A 16,449-nucleotide genomic window follows, 5' to 3' on the forward strand; every position below is an offset into this window, starting at 1 on the left:
TTAGCTCTTCCATATAAAAAGGACTCAAATTACTGCTAATGCATGAGAGTGTGTTACAGATGTTTCCATATTAGGCTAGTTAAGATTTACAATCAACTGATATTTAAAGCTTATTTATGTAAGCTAAATTTCTTTGATACTAAATTTTTGCATTCTTGTGCACACAGGTTCACCCGGCTCAAGAAGAGGAACGTACAGCCAAGGTACACCAGAAATGACATAATACAGGCCAATGCACTGAGGGAAGCAAACAAAGCCTTTTAATATATTCACCACTTTATGGTACCCTAATTGAGTTCAGATCCCTTTTTTAGCCTCTATTTTTTTAAACTACACCCCACATCTGTTCATTGGCTAGAAAAGCTTAATTATTTCCAAAAAATAGAATAATAGATGAGGCTGGAACATCTTTGTACATACTGTGCTCCAGCAGTCACAGTGATGCAAACTGTAGTTTCTGCAACTGTAGTTTCCTTGAGATATTTGAACTAAACAGAAGAGCTTCCTGGAAGGAGAAATGAATCTGAATTGTGAAGATAACGTTGCTGAATTTATGTAAATCCTTTTTCATGGGGATTGAAATATTTGAGAAACAGTTTCAATACCTAATTCTGTTAATGTTAGAAAACATTAATAGACTTGGGGGTCTATTAATGTTTTTCTTTGATTAATGTCATTAGACAATAGTATCCAGTTAAGAGCAAAGCCACAAAAGGTTTTATAGTGAGATTTGGTTTTTTTTTCTTGCGTTCTCAAGTCGTTCTTCTTTTATGTAGTTATTTCTCTTAAAATAGATTCATTATGAAAGTGGGTTTTATTTGTGGCTGTACAACGATGGTCATGGATTTGGATTATGCAGCATCCAGAATGGATACACAAGACAAATTTCCATCGGTACAATAAAGTTCATCTTAGTTCTCTATTATCTTTTCCAGAACAGTCAATTAAAATGTTCATCCGTGGCCGACCCATCACCATGTACGTCCCATCCAACATCCAGAACTATGACAACCTGAAGATGGAGCTGCCTTCAGAGAGCCTGGAGCTGGACTGGGTGTATCCTTCAACACGGTGCTCAGCTGTGTGTTCATGTTATTGGGCTTGTGTTACATTCACACCTGGTTTCTTTCACTCTGTTGATGGATGAAAGATTTGATGCTGTAGAAAGAACTGCTCTCATAAAGAGGATGTAAAAAAGTCTACAGTGCAAATACAGGTTCTTCTGAGGTAAAAAAAAATCATGTAATTTTATACGATTTTCCACCTTTAATGTAACGCATGTCCTGTATAGTTCTGACAGAAACCTAGCAAATCAATCAGGAATCAAAGCGATTAATATTTTGCTTCTTATTGCAAAATATTAAGGATGCAGCAGACCTCAGTGTTTGCTGCAGACGTTCGTACTTTAGGTACGCCAGCCTTCCCATAGTTGATGTGTAAAAACTCTAGATTCTTATTAAGCATAAGAGTCTGTGTCATTAATTGACTTAGAGTAGTTTTTATTCATCTAAATTACAGCTTCTAATTTAAATATTACAATAAATTTGTGAATGGTTCATTGCAAAATGTGAGTGTTGCCACCTTAACCCTGTCTGTAGCTATGGTTACCGGGGACGGGACTGCCGTGCTAACTTATTCTTCCTTCCATCGGGTGAAGCGGTTTACTTCATTGCTTGTGTCATTGTGCTCTATCACATCAAGAACCGCACGCAGCGCCACTACCGCAAGCACACCGACTCTGTCCGATGGTCAGTAAAACTAAACGATCCTCTGCGTAGGATCAAGAAAACTTTGTTCTCTTTGATTTATATGAAGTGATGTTCTATTTTTTTCCCATGTTGGTGGTACGTATTTCTCGCAAAAAGCAAAGGATGCTTGGCTTGATTTAGGTGAAGTTTTAGGATGAACCTAAATTGTACTCCCACCTTTACAGGTGAACATTCTCAGATTGCCGAGTTTCGAGTTTCAGTTTCAGCAGAGATGCAGAGAGACTGGCAGAGTCACAGAAAGGCAGAGAAGTGGATGACCTTGACATGAAAATAGGCTGCAAAAAATGTTTCTTCCAGATGTAAATCTATTTGTGCAGATTTGTGATGTAATCCATTTGTATGCAAACAAGCAGCAGATTATTATTTGGCTTTAGTGAAGTTGGAGGGCAAAAGAAAAATCTAAACAAGCTGTTAAATCACTTGTCTAAGATCACCTCCCTATAATAATGATAATAAGTGGCTGTGCAGACAAGCATTCCTGCCAGCATGAGAAAGGGAAGTTTGCCCTCTTTCAGTTCTAGTTTTTCATATGTCAGGAAATGATAGAGATAATCTGATCTTCTCAGGCTCTAACGTTATTTTGAGTTTTTGAGATCATTGGCTTCGTGATCTTCAGATAGCCTCACATTTCACTCTAGAATACTTTCGACTACAGAGGAGTTCAAAGTCCAGTTCAAAGGCTGAACCATCAGATGGAGAGATGAAAGAAAATATTCTGATTAAAATCTTAGTTGACTCATTTTTGAAGAATCTAACAGCAGAATGAATGTTGACTCATATGACCTTCAGCTTATGAACTGGTTTCTCTTTCTTTATTTAGATGAGGTTTCCTGTAAGCCTGTTTGGGCTTGGCGTGTTATGGTTGTGTGATGTAATAATTCATCTATGAGAGTGTTTTGCTCTCAGCTGTAAAATAGCTCTTGGATGATGCGTCTCTTATTGTCTTTCAATAAAAATTTGCTCACCAAACATGCGCTGCGGAGAGCAGCATGTTGAATGTTAAGGGGTTTTTCTGCAGGGCATAAACTTTCTGCAGCCTGAACAGCTTGAGAATTCATTCTGAGATTAAAAAGTGACGTGGATTATGACTAGCAACCGCATCAGTGATCTGGTTGGATATCAGAGCTTCTGACTGATGATTGTCCTCATCATGATGATTGTCCTCATCACGTTCGCAGTGCAATTAATTTAAGAATATCCACTGCCCAATACTTCATCAGAATCAAGTGTTTCTGTGCAATAACATGGCATACAACATCCTATTATTACTTTCACTGATGGCATTCTTGATGCTACAGTTTCCAATCCATTCGTATGGACGGTGACAGGTACTTTGTCCCATCCAGAGCCGCGTAGAGCAGAGCCACCATTTATCAACAGTGTGTGAGATCCGCTCTACGAGGAACACTCTCAAATACGTGACACAAACTATACAATTATCTGACTGAAAGCATGTTTTCATTCTGGTGAAAATGAATGCAAGTTCAGACACGAGTCACTACATGTGCTTTTATTTTTGTTCTCTCTTCTGGATTCTTTTCGAACAGTTTTGAAATAAATTAAAATATTTCTTTTCTGCAGTCTTGCTGTTCATCCTGACAATGTTCGAGTGGCATCTGGACAGACAGCCGGCGTGGATAAAGATGGAAAGGTAATCACTGCTGTAGCAGTAAAATTGGATGACGCTGAAAACAACACATGAATAAAAACAATACATTTAATTAACTGGTACATTTCGAAATCATGAAATCCAGCAGGTGCAGACTTTAGAATCACGCCAAAAAATGTACCTGGAATTACATACTGACAGAAATATATCGTAAGGCTCAGTTTCTGTAGGTACAGGAGTGGACATCAGATACTTTCTGCAGGTGTTGTTGAAGGCAGCAAATGAGGTTTTTGTACGTCTGCCGAGGTCATCACTGATCAACAGCAAACCTGTCCTGGCTTTTTTTCCTTATGTATTTATCTGTGATTGTCCTTGCTGTCTGCAAAGCAAATTGCTCCTTCGGGGACAATAAAGTTTGATCTGATCTGTTCTGCTCTGTAGATGATATGTTTTTATGTTTTATTTTAGCCAATGCAGGCATGTGTTCATATTTGGGACTCTACTACCCTGGTCACCCTGCAGCAAATAGGGCTTGGAACCTTCCAGAGGGGAGTGGGAATGGGATCACTGGCATTCTCCATTGCTGTAAGTAGTTTTAGTTTTCATTGTAACTGTAAACTGCTCTTTACTTTGAATTTCCTCAGACTAATGTCTTGATGTTGTCATGTCAATCAGGATTGCATGATGAGTAAAAGAAATGTCATCTAACTGGTGAAATGTTCTGAGTTCAACACGAGCAAGCGTGTAGAAGTCCTCATTGATCCATGATTCACCATGGCAATGGGACGAAAATTGGAAGCCTGAAAGTTTGCACTTCTTGCCAATGGATTTAGAAATTTGAATTATGGCATAAGATGAATGTCAAAACATCCTTAACAAAAAATGCAGAGAAAAACAAACGACAACACTATTACTGCTGCAAAATAGTTTGAGTTAGCGTGGCAGAGACTAAGTCTTGAGTCTGTGACTGTAGAGAACCTAATCTGTACAGCAGGTCTGCCCATGCTTTTCAGACAGAGATTCTTAGGTCACAATGATCTCCACTCCAACAGTGGGAAGGCTTGTGTCTAAAAAGCTCCATTATAAAGTGTAAATTATAAAGCAATGTGTGCATGATACCTACAGCACAAAATACAAAAAGAACATCTTTGATCAACCAAAAATAGAATAGAATAGAATAGCATTTATTGTCATTGAACAGGATTCAACAAAATTTCTATTGCAACTCCCGTGCAAAAAGTCAAATTTATACAATATTTAAAAGGATGGGATTGAACCCCAGTGTCTCATCTGACAGGTGGAGACACACACACACACACACACACACACACACACACACACACACACACACACACACACACACACACACACACACACACACACACACACACACACACACACACACTTAAGAAGGAGATTCATATACACCCATTAAATTAGGGATCAATCAGAAACCATTGCATATTTATGATGTGTTGTCTTGTTTTGAATCAACAATTTAGGACTCTGGAACCTTCCTTTCTGTGATTGATGACTCTAATGAACATATACTGTCTGTGTGGGATTGCACCAAGGGGACCAAGCACGCAGAGATTAAGGTAAGCAAGGAACACGGTGAAGTTAAGCTTCATTTTCCACCAGTCCAGGCTTTGATATCTCACTGCAGCAACTCATCCAAACATGTCCACTCTTTCTTAGGGGCAAGTAAGTTAGAGAATGATCTGCCAAAAATGGGATAACCACTTTTAGATCTCGCTCTAACCCTGAGAATATCACTCTAATTCAGAGAATTTGGAAAGAGCACGCTAAACAAACTGTCTAGTTGTTACTTTTTATTCTAAGTTTTCACATTTTCTTACAATATTTTTTTTTCTTGTTACTTACCAAGCTTGGTTGTATTTCAGGTGCTAAATTACATATTTTTTTTTACTTGCTGAAGATAAAATAGCAGTTGAACTTGACCTCTGTGACCTCCACTTTACCTGGGAATCACAATTACAAGAGAGAACAATCATCTGATTAAAGATAAAACAATTAAATGATGACAAACAGCATCCAGCATAATAATCATCCTCAAAGATAACTGTGGTAAGCATGGGCCAACTACCCTGACTGAAGAGATGACACCAAACACATCCCTTATGATGAAATGCACTGGTACAGAAATCATAACTAATTTATCCTTTATATTTTACAATAATTTGTGTATTAATAATGAATTAAACATTAAGGTGTTGTAGTTTTAGCTTGAGTCGTACCAAGATAAGATCGCAGTTTTCATCTGCCAGATCAGGAAGTCAGAAACTCTGGAGCCGCAAGTGGCTCTTTGGCTTCATTTATCAAACAATGAAATATTGCTCTGTTTTTGTTTGTTTTTTTGTTTTTGTTCTTTTGTTCTGTGCCCACATTAAAATAAAACTGGTCCCTAAGTACAAATGGTCTAGAACCTCCATTGCTAGTAAGCAACATTAACCTGATCAAACTGAATCCTTGCAAAGTATTTGTTTAGCTCAGTCATTCCTTTTTTTTTCTCCAAATCCTTTTTTATGTCGTCTCAGGTTGCAGAATCTCATCTCACACTTGTAAAGCCAAACATTTAAGAGACACTTGCAGAAATGCAAAACGTAGCACACTTTGTGAAGTTCAATTTGTCCTCACAATGCAGAAAGGAGATAAGCCATTTCCTGGGAATTACATCACCTCTTAATCAAGTTCTTCTTTTCTATTATCTTGGTGTCTATAACGGTTTTCTTTATCAAGGTGTGACTCAGGTAGGCGACGTCTTCGTCTTTGCAGGCTCTTTCTCTGCAGCCTGTCTAGTGATTTCTTGGCATTCATCCAGTTTGGCATGGAGGAATTTGAGATCTTTTTACGCAGAACAAACAAGGACAAAGACCATGTCAAGTGTTCTATCAGTTGAAATGTGTCCAATGGGTTTCAATGACATAAAATTCACACCCATGTTGACGACCATCCCAGGAAATGTTTGAATCACTTCAGGATGTTAAACTCTGACATCCATCCATCTTCGGACAGAATCTGAAAGAGTCACAAAGTTTAGAGCCGTGTAAAATAAAGTGATTGGAATGTGTTGGTGTTTTATAAATCACCTCTGTCTCCGGAGAGATGAGGGTGATGGCATGTGTGCAGCCTGCTGATGGAGAGGGGGGCTCTGCTCTGTTTAAATGGGCTTTTTGCCCCAAACTACTCAACGTTCTTGGGAGTCATTTTTCTGCATTGCTGTCATGGCAACTCTATAAATATTTAGCAAATTCTTTGTGTGAATATGTGTGTGTTTATAGTTTGGTGTTGAAAAATGTACATGATCTCCCTGCCTGTGACTGTAGTCCAACACTGGACCCGTCGTTTGAGTCGCAGCACAGAGAAACAGCAAACGTCCGACCGCCCGCTCTCATTTCTTCACCACATTCATGAAGGAGGCTTTTTGTGAGGCACTTTACTGCAATCTTTACTGTTCTGTTCTTTATAAACGGAGTGGAGAAATTACATCCTTAACTGTTCTTCTCAAAATTAATCAGACCCTTGAAGTCGCTCACATTGTCACATATAATTAGTTACATCTGCAGGTCTGTTCCGACTCTAGCAGCTGTGCATATCTCCAGACTGCCCACTGTTCTGCAAAATAATTTCATCAGGCTAGATAGAGAACATCCTACTACAAATTCTCAATATTATAGAAGTTTGAGCTTTGAATAGGCCATTCTGACACATTAATATACTATACTGCAAGGCATTGCTGTACTTCTTGCTGTGTTACAAGCAAACCTGATCAATTTTCTACTCCCTTTTATAGGAAATTAAAAGGGAGTAGAAAACTGCCACCACCATGTTTCATAGTGGGTTAGTCTTATCAACATGATGTACTGGATTTCCATCACTCGTAGGGGTTTCCCCACTGGTCAAAACGTTCTGATTTGACCTCGTCTGACAAGAACCCCCTCTACACTAATTCTGTGTTTGACGTCAGTGGTCATTACGGCCAATTTTTCTGCCTGTTTTAGACTTTTCCAACTTCACTTTTTCACCAGTGGTGAACTCTAAACATGTTTGGGGGCTTTTTTGGGTGTGGGGGGGTCTTGGCTTTCATTCAGCAGTGGCAGAGTTTTACTTTGATCTGACCAAAGTTTAGGAAACTCCACATTTACATTAGTACAGATCCCATTACCAAACCTGTATGCTTGATGTTTGTTTTTGCTGCATTTCACTCTGTGAAGACTTCATTGACCCTCAGTGTTCCTGCACTGTAGTTGAGCTGAACCTGCCTGTGCTCCTGTGTGCAGACGACCAATGAGGCTGTGTTTGCTGTGGACTTCAACCCCAGTGACAGTAACGTCATCATCACCTGTGGGAAATCCCACGTCTACTTCTGGACACTCAGTGCAGGGCAGTTCACCAAGAAACAAGGCATCTTCGGAGTAAGGCTCAGATTTCCACTTGTCTCCGGTCACGTGGGCCTGACGGGTTTTCTGTGTTAGTGGTTGGTGATGAGCGAGAGCCTCCATCTTGTTTGCAGCTTTCTCAGTTTGAGCATGAATGGGGAAGCAGGAAGCCCCTGTAAAGAGAACTGAAAATTAAAGGCAAACATTATTCATGTCTAAAAGAGGATGTATGACACATCAGGACCATTTTGAACAGATTCATTTCATCAACAAGGACAATAATACAAAACCTCAGGCCTGTATAGAAAATTATGATACACGTGTAGCATATGTTACTGCTACTAGCACGTAATAAGCTAGATATTGAGATTTTGAGCTAGATATTGAGATTAATCACAGAGCTAGCGTGTGATCAATTATTATTAAAAAAAAACTTCCAATCGATTGACAGCAATACTATTTACACATAAAGCCATCTGTTTTACGAAGTGCACCAGTCCTTCCTTCAGCAGAACTTTACAACTGAGCTTCCTGCTGTTTCTCCAAGCGTAATGATGGACCTATATGGTCGTGACCTTTGGTGTCATCACACCACAGGACATATCTCCAAGAGATGAAAGTATGCAGACATCTGGGAGAAGCAGACTCATGGAAGACCACAGTACTGGCCCATTTGGTTTCATTTTGTCACAATGCCACACAAGTAGACAGTTAGTTTGAACTCTGGCCACAGGTGTAGCTTTATTTAGCTGAAATGCTATGCAGTAACCTATCAGAAGCCTGCAAAGTCATGACATCATCTTTTGGGCTTTCTGAAGATGAGGCATAGGAAACTTCTGACTTTGAGTGGAGAAATAAAACAAAAATCTCTCATTATCATTGTCTTTGGCAAATTAAAATAATTTAAAATAAAATCAACTCTCAGTCAAATTGTTGCTTTTAAAAGTTTTCTTTTTCTTATTTACAGAAATACAAGAAGCCCAAGTTCATCCACTGCTTTGTGTTCAGCCTAACTGGAGATGTTCTGACCGGAGACTCTGAAGGCAACATCCTGCCATGGGCGAAGTCTGCTGCAGATACCAAAACACTTGGTAAAGGGGCCAAAGGTCAGTGTGTTAACATGGTAACAGGAAGGTTCTGGCTATAAAACCCTGTCTGCTTATCTTGAAAAATAAAAAATACAAGAGAACCTTAGCAAATTTTGTTTGATATCAGAATCCTAAAGTCACGGTGACATTACGTTACAAATTTTATTCTTTATATGTATTATGTAATATAAAGTTATAGCACAATATTAACTGTATAAAATAATCCATATAACTTTGACCCGACCTTTTCCTGTCTCACTTTGCTTTCCAAACAGAAACCTATCAGATTGTGCGACCAATCAAAGCACACGAAGGCAGTGTGTTTACCCTGTGCACCCTGAAGTGTGGAGCTCTGCTCAGTGGAGGGGGAAAGGACCGCAAGATCATCCGCTGGAGCGCCGACCTGGCTCCAGAGAGAGAGTGTGAGGTGATCTGCAGCTGCGTGTGTCTGTGTTGCATCTGGAGTGTGAAGCTTCCTCCTCATGGGAGGGAAATGCCTGGAATATTGGAACTAACTGGGAGGTTATGTCCAGATTCCAGAAAAATTTGGGGCTGTCCGCACCGTTGCAGTTGTGGATGATGAGGGACTTTTGGTTGGTACAACCCGAAATGCAATCCTCAGAGGATCTTTCTCTGATGGGTTTGTTGCCATAGTTCAGGTATGTTCATGATATGACTTTTTCTTTTGCTCTGTTTGCATACTTGAGGTAAATGGACCAAGCAGTTCAGATCAGCTGTTACTGCAGCAGGAGGGAAGACTTTTTGATTTTCAGCCTTTCTTCTCTCTCTCTCTCTCTCTCTCTCTCTCTGTCTCTCTCTCTCTCAGGGTCATTTAGATGAGATGTGGGGTCTCGCTACTCATCCCTCTCAGAACATTTTCCTCACCTGTAGCCATGACAGGCAGGTGTGTTTGTGGAACACAGAGGAACACAACCTGGACTGGTGTATCACCCTCGAGGTAAGAATCACTTCTTCTTCTAGACTTTAGCTCTGTTTTTTAAACTCATGCAAAACAAAGGATTTTTTTAATAGCATTTTATTAATCTGCAGATTTTCTGGAATATCGGTTAAACTGGAATGCATGTAATTGAATTGAAATTGGTCTGCATGTTTAGATTGAATTAGTTCATTTGGAGCTATTTACTTTATGCTAAATTTGTTCACTTTTTCTCACAATTCAATTCTCTATGCACAGTCTGTGAGCGCCCCCGTATGGACAAATAATCAGTAGCTCAATTAATTAATAGAATGCTAGGGTCTATGTGAGGCACTACAAAAGCTGATTTGGTTACAATCTTTGTTGCAGAAGTTGCTCAAACAGTTTTAGAAGCATATATGTTTGTTTTATAGCAAACAAAGTGCTGACTGGATTGATGAAGGGATTTCAGCTGGACTCTTCAACACTGTCACCTCTACTGATTATAGATTAGGACTCTATTGGAAGGAAGTTAGCTGATCAGTTTGTGCCAGAGCAAAAACACATTGAAAATTGGACTCTTCTTAGTGAGTTATTCTTTTAAAGCTAATAAAGCGTCCTGAGATGAGATCCTTACAGAAATATAATCAAATATAGCTTTGTGTAAATAAGGCTCAGATATACAGACTGAAGGTTTTACTGAAGTCTGAAAAATGTCCCAATTTTGCTTTTGCAGTCAAACCGCATTTATCCAACAAAGATTAAATGGATGTGTTTGTCTCTGACAGGAGTATGGGTTGTGTGCTGATTTCTGCCCCAGTGGATCGGTTGTGTCTGTTGGCCTCAGCACAGGAAGGTAATGCAACACAAATACATGTCAATAATTATGCCACAATGATATGAAGCTCTGCTGCTCACATTAAAATGATCTAAAATAGCTTCAAGAGTGCAGAGTTAGTAGTAGAGCAGCCGCTCTACAGAGGCTATTAGTCCTAAGCTCAGCTGTCTGCGGTTTGATTCCCGACCCGGAGGGAACGATCACAATCATTAAGGATTTTTTTCCTCTTCCTCAAATATTATGGGTCCAGTTTTTAATAATGCATTGGGCAGTTCTCAACCCGATTGTAGTATTTTCTGAAAATTCCTTAGATATTTTCTCTGCTTGATGCATGCCAATGATTTGACCCTTTTCAAACAGACAGACATCTTTTCCACGACCAAAAATGAGAAGCGACTCATTGCACCAGTTGGGGTTAAATAACTTGCTGCCAGATGAAACATGCAGCAATTATCCTATGGGAGACTTGTACCTATTTGCTTAGTTAAATCCATTTGCCAACTTTCTTTTGGCCAGGCAGTGTAATTTATTTAACAAAAGAGTGACACCCTGCAGGACTGCAGCCTCAGGCACTTGTCTACAGGAGGAATGTACGAATTATAAACTATATTTATCATTCATTTAGTTTTACTTAAAGGCACAAATACATGTACATAATTATGCCACAATGATACACATCTTTCTCAAGCTGTCAAGAAATGTGGTGTGTGTTGCAGTACAATGTAACAAAAAGAGCTTCACCTTGGATTAGTAAGCATAAAGCATATGCATATTTGACCTGTCAGCTCCCTGACCGTCTGCTCCTCCCTGTAACTCCGACAGGTGGGTGGTCCTCGACTTGGTGACCAAGGAGGTGATTTCTGAATCCATAGATGGGAATGAACAGCTGTCAGTCATGAGATATTCACCAGGTATGCCATGTGCAGAATTTGCACGTTTTGCTTTGTTTTTTAAAGAATGGAACACATATCACAATGTTTCAGAACTTTCTGTGTATCTGGAAAATATTCACAGCTCTTTATTTTTTCCACAGTCTTATTAAAAATTGTACCAAATTAATCTCTTTCCTCAAAATTCTACACAAAATTACATTTATATGATTTTCTGTATGATTTTGGAAAATTTATTTTTAAAAAATAGAAAACCAAAAAAAAAAATCGCATTTGGGAAGGAAAAAGTGTAGAATATAAGCACATTTAGTGAAGTTTGTGGGTTTTTTTTTGTTTTTTCATTTTCTTCTCTGTACATGATTGAAGAAGGAATAAGATGAAAAACAGTTAACTGAAGTAATGGCTTCTTGTGTCTTCAGACGGACGCTTTTTAGCTGTCGGCTCTCACGACAACTTTATCTACATCTACAGCGTGACAGAAAGTGGCCGCCGCTACAATCGCTTCGGAAGGTGTAATGTGAGTTACATTCATGCATATGTATCATAATAAGCAGGAAGAAGTCAGACTTTTATTAGACCCGAGCAGCAAAGCGCTGCGAGGCCTATTGTTTTCATTTAAGTTCTTTCTTAAATTTGATTAGTATGTGAAACACATGTATAGCGTTGATTCCTTACTGACAAAGTGATACATTTTAATCATTTGTTAATTTTGATGAATGTGGCTTATAGCTAATAAAACCAAAGATTATTTGGTATAGAATTTGAACATTTGCTCTGTAATATTTACAAAGACCATTGAAAATAATATTTTCGAATACTGAAATGTGGGACTGCTGAAAAACATGTGGGACTGTTGTACAGCATATTAGTGGTAGGGGTATTTTATAGAGTTAGGGTTATCAGGAATCGGGTTGTTTTGGGTGAATTACTGCATTAATCAGCCTGTGGTTCTGTTGACGTGTGCAACAAGCTCAGATGACCTCAGAAGCAGCCTTCACCAATCTGCTGCTCCTGCTGTCGGTTCTGGTGTCTCATTTCTTCTTGACAACAACCCATAGGTTCTATATTAGATCAGGCCAGTTTACTGGTGGTACCATGGTGATTAAAGCGGTACTTTTAGCAGGGTTGGGCTGTTGCCAAATTCTACCGGAAAATACAAACTTCTCTGTGAACCTTGTCAGCAGAGGGTGGCATAGATTGCTGGTGGAAGGCTGCACTTACTCTTGACTTGATAAAACCCAACATACCAAAAGCAGCAGATGACATAAAGTTCCAAACCTTCACTGACTGTAGAAACTTCACACTGGATTTCAAGCAACATGGATTCTGTTCCTATCCAGTCTTCCCCCAGACACCGGCATTTCCAAATGAAATGCAATTTTCAATTTCATCTGAGAAGACTTTAGACACCTGAGCAATATCCCAGTTCTTGTGATCCTGAGCCCAGATAAGATGCTTTAGGAGTGGCTACCGTAATGAATGTGACAGCTGCTGCCCATGTCCTGGATTCCTGTGCCTTTGCAGCTCTTATTGCAGCTGTGCTCCACGCTTTGGGCATCTCACACAAACATTTGAATAGAATTAACTGTACAATCTTTTCAAGTGAGCATTTATTCACCTTTTTCTGAGACACTTTTCCTTATACTTTACTTTCCATTAATATGCGGCACACTGAACAGCCAACATCCTTAGATCAGAGGGCAGCAGGGAGAACAGACTATGGTAAGGATGGGAGAGATCTTTGAAAACTGGCCGAGCCCTGGTCAGGCAGCCACTGGAAGCAGTCTCAAGGATGGAAGGAAGCTCAGTCCTGATGATTCTCTCTCCTGTTCTCGCCACTCTCTATATACGTTGCCAGTCAGAGGTGTTGCATGCCTCAAACCAGACTGGGATGCTGCTGGTCAGTTTGCTCTCTACTGTCCCTCTGTAGGAAGGGATGAGGATGGGAAGGAGGAGGTTTGCTCCTCTCATCAGACGTAAAATTGCAGAATTTTCTGAGCTCTTTTCACCAGACCAGAAGTTTGGAGGGACTAAGTCAAAATGTCAGAACAGATATACTGAGATAAATCCATACCACAGTCCTATATTAATGTTTATAATGACATTTTTTATTTTAAAAAAAAAGGTAAACTGAAGAAAAAAATTATCGCTAATCATAACTGTCTTTTTACTAGGGACACTCCAGCTTCATAACTCACCTTGACTGGTCCAAAGACGGCTGTTACATTGTGTCAAATTCAGGCGACTATGAGATACTCTACTGTAAGTACACATCCAGAATTGTGCAGCTACTGATGTTATAAACTGAAAAAAATGTTTCCATTGTTACACCCGGAAAAAGTGTGTAAAAGTGATCAGCTAAAGTAACTGTAGACCAGAAGGTGGAAAGGCTTGAACCACTTGGAGTGCATCTTTTCTATGGACCCTATTTAACTTCTCTCAATATGTTTTCATAGGGGACATTGCAGGAGGATGCAAGCTGTTGAGGAACCGCTTTGAGAGCAAAGACAGAGAATGGGCCTCTTTCACTTGTGTGCTGGGTTTCCATGTCATAGGTGAGACGCATCAAACGCACACTCTGCAAGTAAACGTTGTGGCGTTGGGATGAGGAGCCAGGCTGATGCCAGTGTTTCTGTGGTTTGCAGGTGTGTGGTTGGAGGGCTCAGACGGAACAGACATCAACGCCCTGTGTCGCTCCCACAATGAGAGGGTGGTGGCCGTGGCCGATGACTTCTGCAAGGTCCACCTCTTCCAGTACCCCTGCCCTAAGCCTAAGGTACTGCTGGCACAGTCATCCTTCATTTCACAGTTACTCTACATCGAAAGACTTTTCAGTTTGACTGCAGGTCTAATCAGTCAGTCACATTTAGTAATTCTGTTTAAGTAAGAAAACTTTAATTTTTTCCACCTTTCACAAATAAAAAAAACCCACAGATGTACAATTAAATACAAACAAGGCAATAATAGTGTGAAATGAAATAAAACCCATAATCAAAAGAACACAAACTGAAAATATTTGCCACCATCCATTGGTGGTCTTCACAGGTTTTAGAACAGGCCTCAAGAACTAATAGTTGTTTCTGGCAGAAATTCTGAAATGTACATAAAAAAATAAACTTGAAACTAGAAACAATCAGTAGTACATGAGTATAATCTTATTCGGCATTGTCACCATGCGATGACAGGATTTCAAAAAGTGCATCCTCCATTGAGGAAAACGAGGGATTAATTAGGGCTTCCTTTGCAACCTCTCTTCAATGTCCTATCCCCTCCCCAGGCACCAAGTCACAAGTACGAGGGCCACGGGAGTCACGTAACCAACGTCTGCTTCACCCACAATGACTCCCACCTTCTCTCCATTGGCGGGAAGGATACCTGCATCCTGCAGTGGAAGATGACTGGAGGTGGGGTGGGAGAAAGCAGGGAGACACTGGCCTCTGCCTCCTCCACCTCCACCAGCTCTCCGGAGCCTCCAGCCAGCTAGACGGAGCTGCTGGTGCTGCCAGTGAAGGGAGGGAAGCTGTCTGCTCACAGCCACTGAGGCTAATCAGTGATCAGTTTCATTTAGCCTCTGCTGCACCACTGCCGTCAGTCTCATGAGCACAGAGGGATTCTCTTCAGGGGACAATGTCCATTTTAACCCCCCACCATAACTTTGTAAATCCATCTGAAACTGATACATGTGACAGAATCTTTTGCATTCTGATGTGTAAGTGGTGAGGAAAGTTAGCATGTGTGTTGAGTGGTGCATAATGTGACTGTTATTACCTTATAGTTTCTGTGAACATGCCTGTTTAAGTCGTGTTGAGTTTTGTGTTGCATTATAACATGCAGTATGCCACAGTGCCTATAGAAATGCTCTTCTATATTTTTGTACTTTAAACAGAAGTGACCAGTGTTGGCTGTTTCTGTGCATTTACGAAACAAGATGGAGAACAACTCCTGTCAACGCGAACCCTGCTTATCTTACTAATTCATTCATTTCTGTGACCTTAGATCAGTTTACTTGAAAATTATTATTTGTGGTAAATGTTTCTCTTTTTTGTATTGATTATTAATACAAACAATAAAAACTGAAAGTTGTGTTATTTAGTTGTCATTAGGGGGCAGTGTTGACCTTCTTAATGTGGGATGTACCTTTAAAACGAAACTGAGCTTTGTAGAGAATCTCAGTGAAAACTGAAAGTTGGTTGAGAAAATTTTTGTATTAATATTATTCTGTATGGACATAGTGGGAAATACAAACAATACATTTACTACCAGGGTTTGATTTTTAATATTGAACTTCTGATGTGGCTGAAATTTTTTGACTTGTAATTGTAGACATGCAGATTTTTTTGTAACAGCCAAACAGATGTAAAACAGATGTTTCATTTGTTAAAAGGGTTCATCACCATCTCTGATTGAAATGTGTAAGAGTATCTATACGTACTGAAAGTGGTGTGTTACAACTAGCAGTTTTTCTTGAAAACACAAAGTATAAGTTATAAAAGATGTTAAAATGTGACATCAGCTCTGGCTAAAATGTTATATGGCGGATTTCGAGTTGATGTCTAAACAAAACTAATAGAAAGTTCATCTTGATTGAAGGAATTTTTGTGCTATCTATTCCTAAAGACTCAGAAATATTTATTTTAGGATGTAGAATGAAAACACATACAGCTTAAGGTTTTGCTATATCTTTTACGTTTGTTTAAAGCTTTGTATTGCAATACAACACTAAATTTATCAGAAGTTTTTAGTGTACCTGTGTTTAAAGATAAAGCAATGCAACTCACAAATCTTTTAGGTTCACTGTGGGAAATAAATTGCAGTCCAACAAATTATGTTACATGAACTGGGTTTTGTTATCTACACTCTTCTCTTATACTTTTTTAGAAGGCTCATTACAAAAATAATTCATCAAGTCTTAATAAGCATTATATTTTTCAAATATTTT

The 16,449-nt window shown here is 39.4% G+C and overlaps 1 protein-coding gene across 2 annotated transcripts in view; it reads left to right on the forward strand.

Moving 5' to 3' along the window:
- Positions 1-15,593, forward strand: part of eml3 (EMAP like 3) — a 42,903-nt gene extending 27,310 nt beyond the window's left edge. For both annotated transcript variants that reach the window (XM_055058747.1, XM_055058748.1), the window contains 18 exons: positions 168-203; positions 936-1,056; positions 1,599-1,748; positions 3,351-3,420; positions 3,847-3,963; positions 4,881-4,976; positions 7,680-7,814; positions 8,746-8,884; positions 9,142-9,293; positions 9,400-9,525; positions 9,693-9,824; positions 10,571-10,638; positions 11,443-11,531; positions 11,930-12,027; positions 13,685-13,772; positions 13,967-14,065; positions 14,156-14,286; positions 14,788-15,593. In XM_055058747.1, coding sequence (XP_054914722.1) covers positions 168-203; positions 936-1,056; positions 1,599-1,748; positions 3,351-3,420; positions 3,847-3,963; positions 4,881-4,976; positions 7,680-7,814; positions 8,746-8,884; positions 9,142-9,293; positions 9,400-9,525; positions 9,693-9,824; positions 10,571-10,638; positions 11,443-11,531; positions 11,930-12,027; positions 13,685-13,772; positions 13,967-14,065; positions 14,156-14,286; positions 14,788-14,994 — 2,054 coding nt within the window. In that variant the 3' untranslated portion in view covers positions 14,995-15,593. The remainder of the gene's footprint in view (positions 1-167; positions 204-935; positions 1,057-1,598; positions 1,749-3,350; positions 3,421-3,846; positions 3,964-4,880; positions 4,977-7,679; positions 7,815-8,745; positions 8,885-9,141; positions 9,294-9,399; positions 9,526-9,692; positions 9,825-10,570; positions 10,639-11,442; positions 11,532-11,929; positions 12,028-13,684; positions 13,773-13,966; positions 14,066-14,155; positions 14,287-14,787) is intronic.
- Positions 15,594-16,449: the final 856 nt, after the last annotated feature.

The sequence above is a fragment of the Poeciliopsis prolifica genome, unplaced genomic scaffold (genome assembly GCF_027474105.1).
Source record: "Poeciliopsis prolifica strain line A6 unplaced genomic scaffold, Auburn_PproV2 SCAFFOLD051, whole genome shotgun sequence".
NCBI classification, from domain to species: domain Eukaryota; kingdom Metazoa; phylum Chordata; class Actinopteri; order Cyprinodontiformes; family Poeciliidae; genus Poeciliopsis; species Poeciliopsis prolifica.